At 40.5% G+C, this 18345-nt stretch overlaps 1 protein-coding gene across 6 annotated transcripts in view; it reads right to left on the bottom strand.

Annotated features, from left to right (window-relative positions):
- Positions 1–18345, bottom strand: part of RELCH (RAB11 binding and LisH domain, coiled-coil and HEAT repeat containing) — an 80361-nt gene that overhangs the window by 12908 nt on the left and 49108 nt on the right. For all 6 annotated transcript variants that reach the window (XR_015748777.1, XR_015748778.1, XM_087961196.1 and 3 more), the window contains 4 exons: positions 17086–17134; positions 4865–4944; positions 3578–3684; positions 2402–2501 (listed from right to left, as the gene is read on the bottom strand). Coding sequence is in view for 4 of the 6 variants with exons in the window: in XM_087961196.1 (XP_087817322.1) it covers positions 2402–2501; positions 3578–3684; positions 4865–4944; positions 17086–17134 (336 nt within the window). In the remaining 2 variants the exon portion in view is untranslated. The remainder of the gene's footprint in view (positions 1–2401; positions 2502–3577; positions 3685–4864; positions 4945–17085; positions 17135–18345) is intronic.

Genomic DNA, 18345 nt, shown 5'->3' with positions numbered 1-18345 from the left:
ATCCTGCTCTGAAAAAGTGTATAACCTTGATTTTAATTGTCTGTGTTTCTGTATGAAGAATGTCTATAGCGTCAGGGATTCTGTAAGGTATAATTGTAAAGGATAGGAGGTTGGGAAACATTTTATTGGAAATCCAAACAATGCACGATTCTGATTTCTAATCATTAAGAGTATTTCATCAGCTTTTTTTAAAAAATAAAAGTTTTTAATCCTAACCATGGCTTTTAATTACTTAGTGCATGTATACCTAAGATAAAAAGAACATAAAAAAGAAGCTTGAGCTAATAATAAGAAGATAATGAGACCCTAGATTCTCATTTTAGAACATATTTTGATTTTAAGATATAACAGTAGGATTTATTGATAGAAAGCCACAATGATTACTTGTCTTGTTATAAACCAGGGGTGGGCTGACTTCAGTCTTGTACAGTTTTTGCTTTTATATTATAACATTTGTGTAGAACATTAACATATTTTAATTTAAAAAACAAGAGTACAATTTCAGGATATCTAGTAACTAAAAGTATAATTAATTTACATTAATAGAACTTGAATCAGTACTCTTGCATAAAATTATAAATGCCTGGCTATACCAGATAATGAGCTACTTAGTCCTGCAAAACTTTAAACTCAGCAGGTAATAGGTAATAGAGAATCAATGCCCACCCATGGTTTTAACTTATGTACTACAACAGAGATTCAAGTTGATGTCCTTACTGTGCATGGATAGTGTTCAAACCAGGATCAAATTTAGATCAACAGACAGCACTCAAGATTATGTTCAATTTAATATTAATGCATGACATGCAAGCACACACAAACATACAGAGCAAAACGGAAAACTAAGTCAAAAACAGCATGTTAGTTTAGACCAACATCAAATACTTGCACTTTGTCACTACCCAATTAAACCTTTATATAACCATATTAGAGCTAATTATAGATGTATATTGTTGCTATTTCAGCTGAATTATAAAAAGAAATACATCTGGCATAGGAATTAGCACTTATAGCACAATTTAAAAAAAAGTAAACTAGAAAAATTTATTGGCACATTTAGCCATTTTCTCCATTCGACAATTGTCATTAAAAAAAGAAGGTTAGGTGAGGAAAGAGTCTCACAAAATTATAATACAGACTAGCCTCTGGGTGTATTTGAAAACATAAATACAATTCAAGTAAAGGTTGAGTTCCCAATACTCTCAAATGAGGTCAACTTATTATGAGAAAAATATGTGGCAAAACAAAATAAATCCTGTTTTTAACCTTATATGCTTTGTCACTTGCAATATTTTTTAAGATTTAAATGGCCTTTAGAAGCCTCTTATGTGCAAGCAACACATTGCTAACATTTCTATTTAATTTCTTATCTTGAACTGTATTGCTATAAATTCTTAAAATTAAGATCTTTGTGCCTGTAGGGAAAATGGCCAAGATGGCCCCATATGTATTGGTCAGGGTAAAAAGATTTATTTTAAAACATGAAAATGCTCCAAACAGTCATATCTATTCATTAAAGGCATGGCCTTATCTTCCCATTAGAATTTTCAAGGTACTACTAAAGTGACATTGGTAAAAACTGAGGAGTAACAAGTGGATAATCTGATACAAAGCTGAAAACTAGTATCTCCATTTTGCAGCTTGAACAGTTTGCTGCATGGTTAGATCAGGAACCATACGTGAATTTTTTTTTAACCCCCTTTCTTTCAGTTCTGGCTACCAGCAATATCAAGCAAAACAAGAAAAGAATGCTGTTCTTTTCCTTATTTAATATTTATTTTTAATCACAATACAGGCAATTTCAGATGTTATCATTAGAAGCAATTGTACATTTTTATAGCTACTGTCCAATTCACAAGGTATTTACAATTGATGGCTGGTTTGAACACTGAAATGATTTCTCAGAGCTAACAGAAATTTTTAAGCAAGCAATGCACCAATTCAGGTCGGAAATAAAAATCTAATTTGGCCTGTTCCCCTGAAATGTTTCACAAACACATGTAACATAGCAATACTTTAGAAAAAGAAATCAATGATGAAAAATTCATTTCAAACTATAGGATTAACATCCTGCTCCATCACACAGTCCACAACTACTTTAAAATACTTTAGAACAGCGTATAATATTAAAATGTACTTTTAGGAATCTAAATATATTAGATCAGATAAATTATTATTTTCCCTGACAATATTTTTTAACATAACTGGTATCCTCTTTAAAAATTGATGTATTCTGAAGCCCCATACCATATCCTCTTGACTGTAAGGCTACACCTCTGTCTCACATCTAGAGTCTTTGAGAAAAAAGGAATTAAATGGTGATAGGCACAGGGAAGGGTAACCAATATTTCTGGAGGGAATAGAATTAGTAATATCTAAAATATGTTTAATAAACACTTACCTCGAACATTCTGGCAGCTGTACATCGAACAAGTGCTGAAGTATGGACAACTCCGTACCATAATACAGTTAGCAGCAATTCATGGTATGCTGGGTTTGCCCTGAGAACACAAAACAATAAGATCTGAGCTATAAATTGTAATTTGCTTTCAAACAACTCCACTTATTTTGCACTTTCCTTCTCTCCTCAAATATTTTCTCAAATTTCTCAGCTAACCTGAATCAGTCTGAACAAAAGCAAAGTGCCTGCAGTTATTCATGTTTAACCACATTTATCCCCAAAAGTATATTTTTAGAGTAGGAGCACTTTAGAGCAAACATTTGACTATCCCAAATGTTACCATTTACGGATAGTTCTTGACTTACAACAGTTCACTCAGTGACAGTTCGAAGTTACAATGACACTGAAAAAAATGACATGACCATTTTTCACACTTATGACCACTGCAGCATTCCCATGGTCATGTGATTTATATTTGGATGCTTGACAGCTGGTTCACATTTATGATGGTTGCAGTGTCCCTGGCTTATGTGATCATCTTTTGCTGACAAGCAAACTCAATGAGGAAGCTAGATTCACTTAACAAACCTGTTACCCACTTAACAATTCCAGTGATTCACTTAACTACTGTGCCAACAAAACCCGTAAAATGGGGCAAAACTCACTTAACAAATGTTCTCACTTAGCAACAAAAATTTTGGGTTCAATTGTGGTTGTAAGTTGAGGACTAGATGTATACTGTATGGACTACATGAACAAGGAGAGTTCAAATATTGGTGTCATGTAGCAGGCTGATCTGACACTGCAAATTTCCAACAATATTTTCAGTATCTTTTTAAATTAAAATATATATTTGTACTAATTATCAAATTGGTTTATTATGGTTCTGAAGCTAACATATAAGCTTTTTCTCCAACTAATTACAAGATAATCTGATAATATTGCTACTGTATGTCAGAGCACTAAAGACTGTAAGACACTCTGCCATTTTTTGATGGAAAAATGTCACAAAACGTAACAGCATTCCTGTCCCGTAGACACATAGATTATAGCTTTATAATGCTATAATGCAAATGTTTAAGAACAGAATTCCAAAATCTTTGATATTAAATTCTTATATCTGAAGTTGTATGTAAACAATTGCCCCTTTATACCAGTTTCAAGAATATACATTACCCTAATTCCACAAAAGATGCTTTTAGGCTATCAAGGGGAGCGTGAGATAATGAAAGCATAGTCATGACATCTTCTAAAAACCCTACTAACAGCTTGCGATCTTCTTCCTGAAAGTAAAGGTTTAAAAACATAAATTTAAATTTTGTGTCATATTATCAAGAACTGGACCATATTAAGATTTTAACTATAGGAAACCTATTAATATTTTGGGACCCATGGCTCAACTGTGCCCTTTGATCAGGAGATACTGTCCTGACTCTCAGCACTTTGTTCTAAAATGGGATAGGATGTCTATTCCCTGTCATGTAATACCAAATCATTAGTCAGAGAACCACAACCAATGAAATCAGTATTTTTACTGAATCATCAGTTAAATAAATATAGATTATAGTAACTATATCCTTAAAGTGTGAAAACATGTACAATGCATGCAAACTAGCAACTACTACATGCTATGAACAACAATACTTATGCATCTACTGTTCTTTCTCAAGGCATATTCCTACAATACTGAATACTTCATTTTGACTTAGATTCTTCTGCTATATTTGTCATTCTAGCCAACCTTAATTTTTAGTTAAGTTTTGAAATTGTATACGGATTTGGCCACTTCTCTATTAAAATGAAAATATGAAATAATGATCGAACCCTCCCTGCAGCTTATATCAAATTCCAAAGTTCACAATTAAACAAACAGGGATTATTGTATGCTTGTATAACTAATGGCTTGATCTAATTCTGTTCCTTTTACTAAAAGGAATACTGAAAATATTAATGCATTCATTTTATAATACTGAAAATAGTGATACTTTATTGGAGTACTGGTGAAATCTAACTTTGCATGATAAAAAGTTAAATATAAGTTTTCAAGGTTTTTTCCCTTGAATTAGAAGGGGAAAGGACTTTGGTGGTAATAACATTGTATATTTTTTAAAGAAATGAAGTCCCTATTAGAAAATAACAAGTTTTCTATTCCAGTCATCTGCATTCACCGCCCCACCACCCAAAATCTCTTGACATTTAGAGTTGACATTTTTGATAGGTGAGATGGAGTGTGCAAGGTTAATAAAGGCAAAAAAATAGAGGAAAAATTTTATTCAGAAGTAGCCATAGAAGGAAGGTTGAAATTTCTTTCTATACACTTTGGAAAGTAATATAATTTAGGATCTAAGGAAAAGCGGAAGTATTCTTTGACTTAATGACTTTTTTATTTAGAAGTTTTAAATAGATAATTATTGTCTTTTCCATGTCTTTCCCATAATTTCATAATTGAAGAACAGGTTTTACCTGGATATAACATGTAAGTACACCTGTTGCGTAAATAGGAACTGTGGCTTTTGTTAGTACTCCATTCCCTGCTGCAGCATCTGAAATTAAGAAATAAAAGTCTAGAAGTTATTTATGGTGCTCAAGTTGATACACATTTATCACCTTTTCATCAGTACCTGTCAAAATCTTATCTAAATCAGTCAACTTATCATAGAAACCTTCCATTTTAGAATCTTTATCATACCTTGAATGTATTTGCGCATATGAAAACCAATTCATCTTTATACCTTGTTCCTCTAGTTTTTGTACAGATTTGAGTTCACCCTTTTCATTCAATATTTCACCATATCTAACTGTTTGTTCCTTTTTGTATATTATAGGATAAGAAAATGCTTCAACAGTCGATAACCAGACTGGAATTTTCAAATAACATTGTCTTTTAATCTTCTCCCAATTTAACCACAGAGACTCCCGTATATAATGTCTTCTAAAATACCCGTGTTTTAGTTCCTTTATACCATAAAAAAGCATGCTACCCCAACAACAAATCATGTCCTTCTAATGTCAACCATCTAGTATTTCTTAGTGTTATCCATTCCTTAACCCACATCAGATTTGTAGCTTGATAGTACAACTCCCAATTAGGCAAACCAAATCCTCCTCTAATTCTAGCATCTTGCAAAAGTTTCAACTTTATTCTCGCTTTCTTACCTTGCCATATATATTTCAACACAATTTTATTTAGATCTTCAAAGTAGTCTTTTCCAAGCCTAATTGGAATTGTTTGAAAAAAATATAAAATTCTGGGTAATATATTCATCTTGATTGTTAAAATTCTCCCTATTAGTGACAGTTGTAAATTTTCCCATTTTGTCAGATCTAGCGCTATCTGCTGTTTAAGTTTGATATAATTATTCTCTTTTAATGTACTACATCTTGCTGTCAAATATATCCCCAAGTACTTGATCTAATTCGTGACCTGAATTTTCAATAGGTCTGCCAGTTCTTCCTTTTGTCTTAATAGCATATTCTTTGTCAAGATCTTTGTCTTATCTTTATTTATTTTCAAACCAGCCACCTTTCCATATGTCTCTATCTTTTCTATCAATTTTGATGCTGTTTCTAAAGGGTCTTCTAAGATGAAAACCAGATCATCTGCAAATGCTTGCAGCTTAAATTCTTCCTTTTTGATTTTCATTCCTTTTATATTCTTTTCATCTCTAATATTTCTGTTTAGCACTTCCAAAGTTAACACAAACAACAAAGGTGATAGTGGGCACCCTTGTCTTATTCCTTTACTTATATTGATAGAGTCTGTCAGTTCTCCCTCTATCATTACCTTTGCCGTTTGCTTATAGTATATAGCTTCTATTGCTTGAATAAATTTTCTAGCAAAACCCATCTGTTCCAACAGTAATAACATGAATCGCCAATTCACATTATCAAATGCCTTCTGTGCATCTAGAAATATCAGAGGCATTTGTTTTTCAGGATGTGCCTCGTAGTATTCCATGGTATCCAAGATTACTCTCATATTGTCTTTAATTTGTCTCTTTGGCAGATATCCATTTTGATCAGGATGGATAAAATTATTTAAATATTTTTAAGTCTTTCTGCCAATATTGAAGCAAAAATTTTATAATCTGCATTTAGTAGAGAAATGGGTCTATAGTTCTTAATTTGTAATGGGTCGTCCTCCTCTTTTGGAATAAGTGTAATATAGGCTTCTGACCATGATTTAGGTATCTTCTTCTTAACATAACTTCATTCATAACTTCTAGCAATGGAAGATTCAATTATTCTTGTAATGTTTTATAAAATTCTGCCGGAAGTCCATCTGGGCCTGGTGCCTTTCCATTATTGTGCTTCTTGAGTGCTTCAGTTAACTCCATCATCGTTATATTGCTTTCTAACATTTTTTCAGTCTCTTTAGGTATCTGAGGTAAATTAGCATTCTGTAAGTACTGTTTAACTCTTTCCTCATCAATATTCTCTTGCGTATATAATTTCCCATAGAAGTCTCGAATGATTTCCTTCTTCTCTTTACTACCATGGCAAACTTGGCCTTGATCATCTATTAATTGCAATATTTTCCTTGATTCTTTCTCCTTTCTCAATTTGTATGCTAACCATCTACCTGGTTTGTTTGCGTCTTCAAAGTAGTTCTGTTTAGCACCTTCTAATTTTCTGTGCTAATTCTTCTTTTTCTATTTGACCCATTTTGTGTTTAATTATATCCATTTTTAGCTTGATGTCCTTTTTCTGTGGCATTTTCTGTAGCTCTTTTTGAAGTCTTTTATGCTCATCCTCTAAGGCCTTAGAGGCTAGTCTTTTCATAGTATTCCTTTTCCTTGTATAGTCTATTATCAAGCCTCTAACATATGCCTTCATTGTATCCCATACATTCTGAATTGATGTGTCTTCTCTTTTGTTTTCTCTAAAGAAAAAAGCCAATTCTTTCTCCATCCACTGTGTGAAGTCTTTTTCCTTTAAAATAGTATTATTTAACGTCCATCTAGATCTTCTTTTTTGTCCTTTCCATTTAATTGTCATTGGATTGTGATCTGCCCAAGTACTTGTTTCAATATTTATTTCTTGAATATTAGTTATTAATTCTGTTGACATCCATATCATATCTATTCTGGACCATGATAAGTGTCTATTTGAATAGAAGGTGTATTGTTTAGTTTTAGCATTTCTTTCTCTACATGTATCTTTTAAGTTTATTTCATCTACCATTTTAAAAAAAGATTTAGGGAGAGTCTTTCTGTTTTGCTTTATTGTTTTCTGTGCTGTATAGTCCAATTTATTGTCTACAATTCCATTAAAATCTCCCATCATAACTATATTAGCATAGTCCAGTTCGATTATTTTCTTATGTAATTTTTTTGTAGAATTCTTCTTGTCTGTCATTCGGAGCATAAATTGCAATCAGGAGTGTTTTCATATTATTGTCCATTATTTCCACCATTAGTATTCTTCCACCATCATCGGTATAAATCAATTTTGCTGGGGTGGTCTCTTTAATATATAAAACCACTCCTCTTTTCTTACATTGTGTCAAGGAAGTAAATATTTTCCCTAATTTTGGCTGTACCAACAATTGTTCATATTGTTTTTATTATAATTATATCAAATTTTAATTTCTCTAATTTGTGAAAGGTTTTCCTTCTTTTAACGGCTGAGTTAAGTCCATTTATATTAATTGTAATCAATTTTTTTCTCTTCCATGGTTATATTTTATAGTTAGGTTTAGCAGCTCTCGTAGATCTTAGTTCACGTTGTTCTTTGGCTTCCACCTTTCCACCTACTGCACCTTCTTCTTTTTCAGTCACCATTTGGCAGTCTTCTTGAAATTCAATTAGTGAGATCTCTTTTTCTGCCTCTTCCTCTTTCCCTCCAAAAAATTCTGTATAAAATAATTCCGCTTTCTCAATTGAGTCAGTTCTGTGTCTCTGTTCTTGCCATGTGAACATTAAACCTTCTGGAATCAGCCATCTATAATTCACCTCTTTTTTAAGTAGCATTTTAGTCAAGAATCAATATTCTCTTCTCTTCTCTCTCACTCTTCTGGGTATTTGTTTCAAGACCACAATCTCCTTGTCTTTATATTTCAATGTTTTCTCTTTTGCCACTTGCAATATTTGCGTCTTAATGGCTTTCTTTGTAAATCTAATGTGAACTTCTCTTGGTAAGCTATTTCTCATCGCATATCTTGTGAAAACTCGATAAACCTCATCTATTCCATCCATCATCTTCTCTTGAGTTATTTCCAAGCTGTTTTGTCCTTTTTTCCTGTTTTTGGCTTCCCATCTCAACATACCACTTTTATCTTGTTCAACCACCGTTAATCTATTATCAATATCTCCAATCTTCTTATCTCTTTGTTTATCTTCTTCTTCAATTTTTTGGAATCTCTCATCATACTTCAACATCATTTGTTGGATGTTCTCCACTTTTTCCATCGGTTTTCCCTGTTCTTTGTTCAATGTTCTCTGTTCTTTGTTCAGTGTTCTCTATTCTCTTTTCAATATTCTCTGATCTTGCTTGAATATTTTGAATTCCTTGCATAATTATCTGAAGAGTCACTTTTTCTTGTTCTTTTTCTTGCTTTAACATTGTCTGTATTGAACATTGTCCTCTGGATGGTGGAGAGGAAGAAGTAGACGTTGAAGAACCAGGAGCTGTAAATTTCCTACTCATTTTAAGCAATTCAAAATCTTCAGGTTCTTCTAAACCTTAATCCAATTGTGAAGTAACCAATTATAGTTCAAAATAAAAATAGTAGAAAAAAGAAGTCCAGTAATAATGATTTTAAAAAAAAGAAAAAAAAAAGGAGGACAAAATTTCTTCAGGTTCTTGTATACCTTAATCCAATCAATAGTTAGATGAAGAAAAAGTCTTAAGGGAAAAAAAAGAAAAAAAAAGGAAAAGGAAAAATTCTTCAGGTTCTTCAACATGTTAATCCAATTGAAAGGTCTCAAATAGAAAAGAGTGCATGAAAATAAACCAGAAAGGTAGATGAAAAAACAAAAATACAGGAAAGGAAAAAAAAGGCTTTTAAGGCTTTCCCTTTAAAATAAAAAGCAAACGTAGAGATTGGACTTTCAAAGAAAAAAAGAAAAACAAAGACAAGCTCCAATGAAGCCAAAAACCCATATAGTTATTACAAGAGAAAAAGATAAAATGAAATACAATAAAGCTGGTGAGGAGGGATAGCACAACTTAGAAAAAGTAAAAAGGGCACACTGCACTTTGTTTAATTATCCAAGGCTCTTATTATAGCTCTCTTCAAAAACTTATCACCTTCCCCCCCCCAAGATTTCAACACCAGACTCCAGCAGTTGATAGAAACCCAGAAGAGCACCTGCAATAATACTCTTCCATGCTCTTCCCTCTATCTTATCAAATAGCAATGTCCTTGAAAAAGAGTCTTTCTTTCTCAGCTTTGTCTGCTCACAGGGAAATAAAATATTTTCAAGCCTCTAGTTGGCAGTGTTACAAAGTTTCTTAGCTCTCACTTTCCCCCTACTTTTCCGAGTAAGATATAATAAGAATTAATAAAAAAAAAGAAAAAGATATTTTTAAAAAAGAAATAACTAAAGGGAGCCTCTAGCCTAAAATATTACAAAATCAAAAAGGAGAAAAAAGAAAATAGATGTAAACGAAAAAACCAGTCCAGTTTCAAAATACAAGATCGTGCATAGAAAATCCAGCAATGAGAAAAAACAAAACAAAACGTTACTTTGACATCCCCGTTTAAAATCGCCGCTTAATCACTTCTGTCAAGACTTTTACAGATTCTTTCTTTTCCTTAGGGTGTCATTTCAGATCTTAGAATAAAAAAAAAGTTCTCACCAAACCGGCACACTCTCTCTTTCTATTCTCTTCCGTTTCGGAGCTGTCCCAACTTCAACAGCTTTAATGGCTGCCTCTTTGCCACTGGCAAGAAGAGCTTCTCCTGAATCTACCAGGGACTTTGCGGTGTCCCTGGGATCGGCAGGATGCGCTCTTCACTTTCACCGTCTCTTCGGGACGGTTTAGATCCAATAGGACCGTCTAGGATCAAAGATATCGGCAGTGATCTCAGACCTCCAAGATCGCATGCCGTATTGTCATGACGCCAGCTCCGCCCTCCAAAAGAGCACTGGGGTGGGGTGGGGTGCTGCTGCTGCAAAAAAGGAGTCATGTCCACACAGTCACATGGCCACGCCCACAGAACTGATAATAAAAATGGGCGTTGGTTCTTACCTGATACGCCCCTTCTCGGCGAGCCGCAAGGAGCATCCAGAGACTGGGATGTGCTTCCGAGTCCTCTTCATGCAGGCTGAGCTTTAGATGAGGAAACGCTCCGCCCCTCACGTGACATCGCGGAGCGCCTCCCCAGTTTTTGCGATAACGAGAAGAGAGGTTATTGATTCTTTCTAATCTACTATTGGCTCCTTGGCTGAAGAAAGAGCCCCCACCAGACGGAGAAATTAGGGTGGGGCTGGATGCTCTTGCGGCTCGCCGAGAAGGGGCGTATCAGGTAAGAACCAACGCCCATTCTCCTCGAGCCGCTCGGAGCATCCAGAGACTGGGACATACCAAAGCTGGGCTGTCCTACGGGTGGGACTCCGTCTGGCCCGAAGGCCCCTCCGGATCACTGATGACCCTCTGTAAGACCCGTCGGCCAAAGAGGCCTCCGCTGAGGCGTACGTATCTATTTTATAATGTCTGATAAACGGGACGGAGAGGACCAGGTGGCTGCCCGACAAATGTCAGCGATGGGGGCTTGTGTGGCCCAGGCCGCCGAGGTGGCTGCACTTCTGGTGGAATGGGCGGTTATCCCACCCGGAGCGGGCAGAGAATGGGAAAGGTAGCACCTCGCAATAGTAGCCCTGATCCAGCGACTGATGGTGGAAGGGGAAACCTTAAGCCCCATTGACCTGGGTTGAAAGGATAGGAAGAGGGATTCCGACCTTCGCATGGATTGAGTGCGCTTAATATAAATACGCAAGGCCCTTCTAACATCTAGGGTGTGCCAGAGGACCTCCCTGCCCCTGGAGGGCCTGGGGCAGAAATTTGGTAAAATCAGTTCCTGTGACCTATGGAAGGGAGAGTTAACTTTGGGTAGAAAGGTAGGGTCGGGACGAAGGACCACCCGGTCTGCGTGGAACACGCACAGATCGCTCCTGACTGACAGAGCTGCTAATTCCTAAACTCGACGAGCAGAAGTAATAGCTACTAGAAAAACTACCTTGAAGGTGAGAAACTGCAGGGATGACTCCCTCAAAGGCTCGAACGGGGACGTGTAAGAGAAACGAGGACCTTGTTGAGGTCCCATGTGGGAACCTGTGAGCGGTAGGAGGGCACAGGTTGGTGGCGCCCTAAGGAAAGATCTAACCCTGGGGTGGTGAGAAAGGGAACCGTAGTTATCGCAGGAGACCACGGTTGAGAGAGCAGAAACTTGCCGTCTCAGGGTGTTAGGTGCGAGCCCCTTGCGAAGACCCTCCTGAAGAAATTCCAGGATCTGTGCCACCGAGGGAGAGAGGATTAACCTGAGACCCGCTACACCACTTGCAGAACCCTTTCCAAGTGGCATCATAAATTCGTGTGGTGGAAGGGCGCCTGGCGTGCCAAAATAGTGTCGATGACTTGAGTTGAAAGATTCTCAGAAGTCAGACGGATCCGCTCAACCTCCAGACGGCTAACTGGAGCCATTGAGGCTCGGATGCAGAAAGGGCCCCTGAGAGAGGAGACCTTGTCCGGGGGATCCTCCATGGGGGCGCTACTGATAAGATGCGGAGATCCGCAAACCATGGTCGCCTGGGCCAATAGGGAGCCACCAGGAGAAGTTCTGCCCTCTCCTGAATGAGTTTTTGAACTACTCTGGGAACTAACGGAGCGGAGGGAAGGCATATAGGAGCCCTGGGGGCCATGGGCAACGCAGAGCGTTGTAATTCTCCGACCTGTGAGACGGATACCGGGAGAAGAACCGTGGAAGCTGAGTGTTGGTCGGGGAAGCGAAGAGGTCCACCACCGGAAGGCCGAATATTCTGGACGCTTCCTCGAAAAGGGATGGATGGAGACGCCATTCCGCCTGGTCCACCGTGGCCCTGCTCAGCCAGTCCGCCTGAGTATTGTCTACTCCAGAGATGTGTTCGGCTTTTAAAGATAGGAGGTTGGATTCTGCCCAGCGGCAAAGGCGCTCGGCTTCCCTCATTAGCTGGATGGACTGGGTGCCCCTTGCTTGTTGATATGGGCCTTGGCCGTGACGTTGTCCGTGAGCACGAGAACGTGATGATTGCGGATCTGAGGAAAGCTGCGCAGGGGCCAGAAGGACGGCGTGAAGCTCTAGCCAATTGATGCTGCACCCCTGCTCGGTCAGCGACCATTTGCCCTGTGCAGAGATCGAGTCGAGATGAGCGCCCCAACCGGATAGGCTTGCGTCCGTATGACGGTGAGTCGTTGAGGTTCCGCGAATAGGTGGCCTCTGTTGATGGCGGGATTGGTCCACCAGAGAAGAGCGTGAGGACCTTTGGAGGGACCCTGACCTTGACCCTCGAGTTGCTTCTTCCGGATCGTTGGAACGGGAGCAGGAACCATTGGAGGGATCTGCTGTGTAGAGCGAGCCCAGGGAATAATGGAGATGCATGATACCATTTTGCCCAACAATTTAGAGAGGTCCAACAAGGCCACCCTCCTTGAACGCCTGATCTGATTGACCAGGGCTTGAATGCTAAGGAACCTCTCCGGAGAGGAAAACTCTCTGTGACACCGAATCAATTATGGCCCCCAAGTGGTTAATTCGAGTAGAAGGGGTAAGTTGGCTCTTTTGCCAATTGACTAGAAAACCGTGTGCCCGTAAGGCGGAGAGGGTGACCCTGGTATCCCTGACTGCCTGGGATTTGGACGGGAGAGAATAAGAATATCGTCAAGTAGCAGTGGAGGCGGACGGGAACGGTCCTGAGATGGGCCGCCAGGGCCGCCAGGACCTTGGTGAAGGTCCGGGGCGAAGCCAGACCGAAAGGTAGGGCCACGTATTGATAATGAAGGTTATTATGGCAGAACCTGAGGAATTTGTAATGGGAGGGCCTGATTGGAATGTGGAGGTATGCCTCCGACAGATCTATGGAAGATAACCAGTCTCCCCGCCTGGTGCCTAAGAGAATTGATTGCAAGGTGTGCATCTTGAATCTACGCTGGATGAGGTGACGGTTGAGCCGTTTCAAGTCTAGGATGGCTCTCCAACCCCAGAGTGTTTGGGCACCACAAAGAGATGGGAGTAAAACCCTTTCCCTTCTGGGCCGGAGGGACAGGTTGAATGGCCTGGATGTCAAGAAGATGATGGATGGCTGCATCCATTAGAGCCCGTTTGGAGGGATCCCTTGAGGAGGGGATGGGATAAAACAATCAGGGGGCGGACCTGAACTCCAGGGCGAGACCAAACCTGATTGTGTCCCTAACCCATGCATCGGAGGTGGATATGTCCCATTGGGCGGCGAAGTGGCTGAGGCGGCCGCCAATGGGGAGGAGGAAGAGGATCTACCTTCTACGGTAGGGCCTTCCTCCCGATCCCAGAATGGTCTCTTGTAGCCGCCACCGCGTCTGGTTCTATCACCCGGGTCCGAGCGGTCCTGGGACCGGAAGGAAGGAGGTCTAGGGTATCTGGGCGGAAGGGGGTTGGTAGAAGGGCGGGGGAAGCTCCTCCGAAAGGGCTGGGGCCCCTGGTCTCCGATCTTCGAAAAAGGGAGGCAAATACTTTCTCTTACTGCGGCCCGACCAGCAGTGGTTCCAAAGCTGGGCCAAACAGTTTGTCTCCCGTAATGGGAGCAGTGGCCAGCTTGACCTTATTCTTTACGTCCGCCTGCCAGTGTTTGAGCCATAGCATGCGGCGAGCCGAAACGTGCGACGAGATGGCTCTGGAAGAAAATTTTACCGACTGGTAAGTGGCGTCAGCCGAGAACTCGGCTGCAGCCACTAACCGCTATATCCTGGTGAGCTCTCAGATTGGAAGCAGGGATGTGGTCCTTGAGCTGACGTAGCCAGCGGATGGAAGACCTGGTGAAAAATGAGGCGGCCGTAGGCGATTTAATGGCCCAGGCGTCAGATAGGTGGGCCCTACGCAGCGCCAGCTCCGCCCGCCTGTCCTCAGGCTTTAAGGCCTCTAGGGCCTCACTAGGGGTAGAGGAAGAAGCTAGACCCACAATGGGGTCATCAACCTCCGGGATATTCAGAAGGTTAGACAGAGCCGCATCGAGATTGAAGAATCTCTTGTCTTGGCTAGATGGAGCAGGAGGTGTCCCTGAGGAGGTAAGTTGCTTTGCAACCAGATCTACGAAGATGGGAGGGGATGGGATGACCTCGGCTTCCACCACTGGTTGGGTGAAAATGGAGTCTTCTGGGCCCTCTTGGATTGGGGGGTTCAGCAGGGGACTGGGGAAGAAGGCCAGATACATTCTTGGCCTTAAGGAGGAGGGACTTGAACATATGTGGTTTGAACAGCCCCCAAAGGTGGGTTGGTCGGGGGAAGGACCCTCGTCCTCCGACATCTCCCCCTCCATGATGTCAGCCTCTAAGAGGGGTTCACTATAGCGGGAGGATCCATCCGGGAATCCTCTTCCTCCTCCCTGAAATCCCCAAAGTCCCCTTCCTCCTCCATCTGGGCCCCAACCGGTGGAGGGCTATCCCTCTGAGAGAGTACCTGATCAGTTGGGGGACCGGTTGTGGAAGGGATCTGAGTGATAACGAATCGTGTTCAGAGGCTCGGGAGAGAAACCTGATCTGGACACGTGTTGTAGTGCCTCTGCTATGCCCTGGCGGATGGCTGATTCCATCCAAGCCTTGATGTGAGTGGAACCTCGGAGGTAGAGGGTTCATCCTGGCGCAGACCAGCGGCGGGTGTAAAGGTGGCTTCGGGGTCCGTCTGGTCGGAGGTCCGGGGGTCGGAAGACCCTGAAGCGAACTGCGCCTAGGTAGGGAAGAAGGGTCTGAGGGGAGAGGTAGAGCAGAGGTAGAAGGGGTTGGAGGAGGAGGAGGTATAGGCGTCTCCGGCGGGACTCCCTTGAGCGCCGGTCGAACTCTTTTTCTAACGCTTTGTGGCGCCTCAAGGCGTCACGTTGTGCGCTGACTTGGAAGGTTCCTTGTCCTGTCTGGAGCCCTTAGGTTCCTTGTCCTGCCTGCGCAAGTAGTGGGACTTTGCTTTAGCCTTCAAAGAAGGACGTTTAGATGGATTGTCGTCTGCCATGTTAGGTAACAATACTAGCAAAGGCGGTTGGCTGCGCCCAGAATAGGCCTGGATGAGGCCGGATGAAGGTGAAGCTGGCCCTCTCCCCTTTTGGAATTTGTAGTGTACAGAGATAACAGTGAGGTATCTGAACAATATAGTATGTACAGGAAAAAATAGATACTCTATTTGTAATTCCTTTGATTTCTTTTTGTTTGTTCTTTTTATCTTTTTATCTTTTTCTCTTTTTTTTTTTTTTTTTTTTTTGCACGCAATATATATACAGGTTATCCGTAAATGTCTATATATCTATGAAAAAAAATTATTACTGTACAAAAAAACAGAAATTATTATTATTATTATTATTTTTCAAATATATTCCTTTTATTCTCGAACAGTAGCAGTAACTGGAATCTCAGTACAGGCCGGATCAGTCAAATAAACGCCTGAGGCCTATGGTAGAAGAGGCCTCTGGCAGCAGGCCTCCAGACAAGAGAAAACAAAACCGGAGGGGGCTGCAACTTCGCCCGAAACGGACTGCGGGAGGCCAACTAAGATAAAAGAGCGAGCCAGGTAGAAAGAAATGGGCAGCAAAGCTCTGACCCAAGGCCTGGGGCTCTAATTCACCGCAGCTAGAATCAGAAAAAGGCGCCCGACCACGGCGGAGCCAAAATGGCGACCGCGAGCTGAACCGTCGGGGAGCGCCGGGACGGAAAAGGAGGGCTTTGCCGGTCAGCTCGGCACGCCTAGGGCCTTAGGGGCAATAACCCTCCCGGTCGGCGTTTGGGGTGGGGGGAATCCAGCAGTAAATGAAAGAAAAACAACGCGTGCCACGAGGCAACGCGGAGGCAGCGATGCGATCTGATAAGGATGGGGGGTAGCGCTAAACGCGCTGCGAGCCCGCAGCGTCTCAGGGACGAGGAAAATTGTCCCTGAAGTCCAGACCCTTTGCGCAGGAGGAGAAAGAAGGCAAACCTTATCAGAAAGTGTAATAGGAAGGAAATCTGCGATCAGCCAAGGAGCTCTCTAACACACAGCCTGACTCTTCGAGGCTGAGCAAAAGACTGGGGAGGCGCTCCGCGATGTCACGTGAGGGCGGAGCGTTTCCTCATCTAAAGCTCAGCCTGCATGAAGAGGACTCGGAAGCACATCCCAGTCTCTGGATGCTCCGAGCGGCTCGAGGGAGAATATAGCAGGGGTACATCTCACCCCTGCTATACTTCCCTTCTTGTTGATGAAGTGGCTCTTTATCAAAGCAATGAAATGACTGATCAATATGACCTCAACCCATGAAATAAAGGATTTATAATGAAATGTTTCCTCTATGTAGTATGTTTTGATATATTTGTTACTTTTTCTTTTTTTATATATTAAAACAATAACTTTTTTCAAAGTTCTTTCAGGCACTTAGTTATACTTTACTTTTTAAAAATAAGTTGAATTATGTTTCAAAATCTTATTTATAAAATGGTCTTGATATTTCTTTCCAATTAAGCATTTAAGAACAAATTTATAGGAAAAATATACCTACCAATGTTCTCCTCAGATAGCCGTAAAATTTCCTGGAATTGTGGTTTTACCTAAAACATGGAACAGAAATCAAAGCCACCACTTTACTTTTCTTCAAAATTGTAAAGCATAATGTAATCATTGGATGTTAAATAAGATTGCTTAAGGAATCCTTTAAAATATTTGTATCTATATTTCCCTCATACATTAATTAAGCATTAATTAAGGACACTGGAAGAAAGGCTCTAGAAAAATGAAACACATTTTATTTTATATTTGTCTTTTTCATTTTTTTGACCTAGAAATTAACAGTTATTCATTTGGAAATGGTTTTTCAAAAACATTTGCTATTTTACCTGAGCCATTGTTATTTAAATCTTGGAAGACAATGGCTGATATGTACAGGTAAGATATTAGTTGGAAAAGCTAATTTGTAAGTAACAGCGCTATTAATAAATTTAAGGATATAAAAAATTCAACCCGTCACCATTTTGTTTAATAGGGAAAGGATACTTTTTTTTGACAGTCTGTGATACAAACAGAATGTATAGAACTCACACTGTTAACAGGATCATCAGCCTCTCCGTTTTACACATCATGCTGTAACATTAGCCAAAAACTGATTGCAGGAAGTCTTTGAGTATAGATTTACACAACTAAGCTTCCATGAGAGCTTCAATTGAATGTAGCTTTTGGGGTTGCCTAGAAGCTTTTATGCGTAGAATTCTACATAGCAGCTTTGCAGCATGCGTGTGTGGGAGTGCCGGAAACCGGAAGAGCAGTTCCCTGGTTCTCCCGTGTGTGCGAAGACCAGCTGGCCAGTGTGCATGTGCACACCAGAACCCGGAAGAACAACAGGCAACGGCTGGCGTACCCGGAGAGATGGCTCTGCATGCCACTTCCGGCACGTGTGCCATAGGTTCGCCATCACTGACCTAGATGTAGCATTGGTTATGTTATATTGCACAGAAAAAAAATGTTTCTGTGGAATCTTTGCTGCTCTTTGAGCTTGGCTGTTTGCTAGCAGATATTTCATTTCCCAACTAGGTGACATCTTCAATGCAAGTAAGTTTGGCATTTGCTCCTTGTCTACATACAGTAGTTTGCCCTCCAGGTTTTGATAAATCAGCCATCATTAGACACATAGAAATTAACCATATTTACATATCATACAAAAGAAACAATAAAAAGACCAGAATACATTCTTTTCAGCAGCCAACTTTGAGATAAGCAGGTATTAATATAAAACAAAGAATGAAGCAGAACATAATACTCTAATCAG

The sequence above is a fragment of the Notechis scutatus genome, chromosome 3, assembly GCF_049901735.1.
Source record: "Notechis scutatus isolate UNSWTSFEM ecotype Mainland chromosome 3, rNotScu1.2, whole genome shotgun sequence".
Taxonomy (NCBI): domain Eukaryota; kingdom Metazoa; phylum Chordata; class Lepidosauria; order Squamata; family Elapidae; genus Notechis; species Notechis scutatus.
This window is presented reverse-complemented; position numbering and strand designations above follow the sequence as displayed.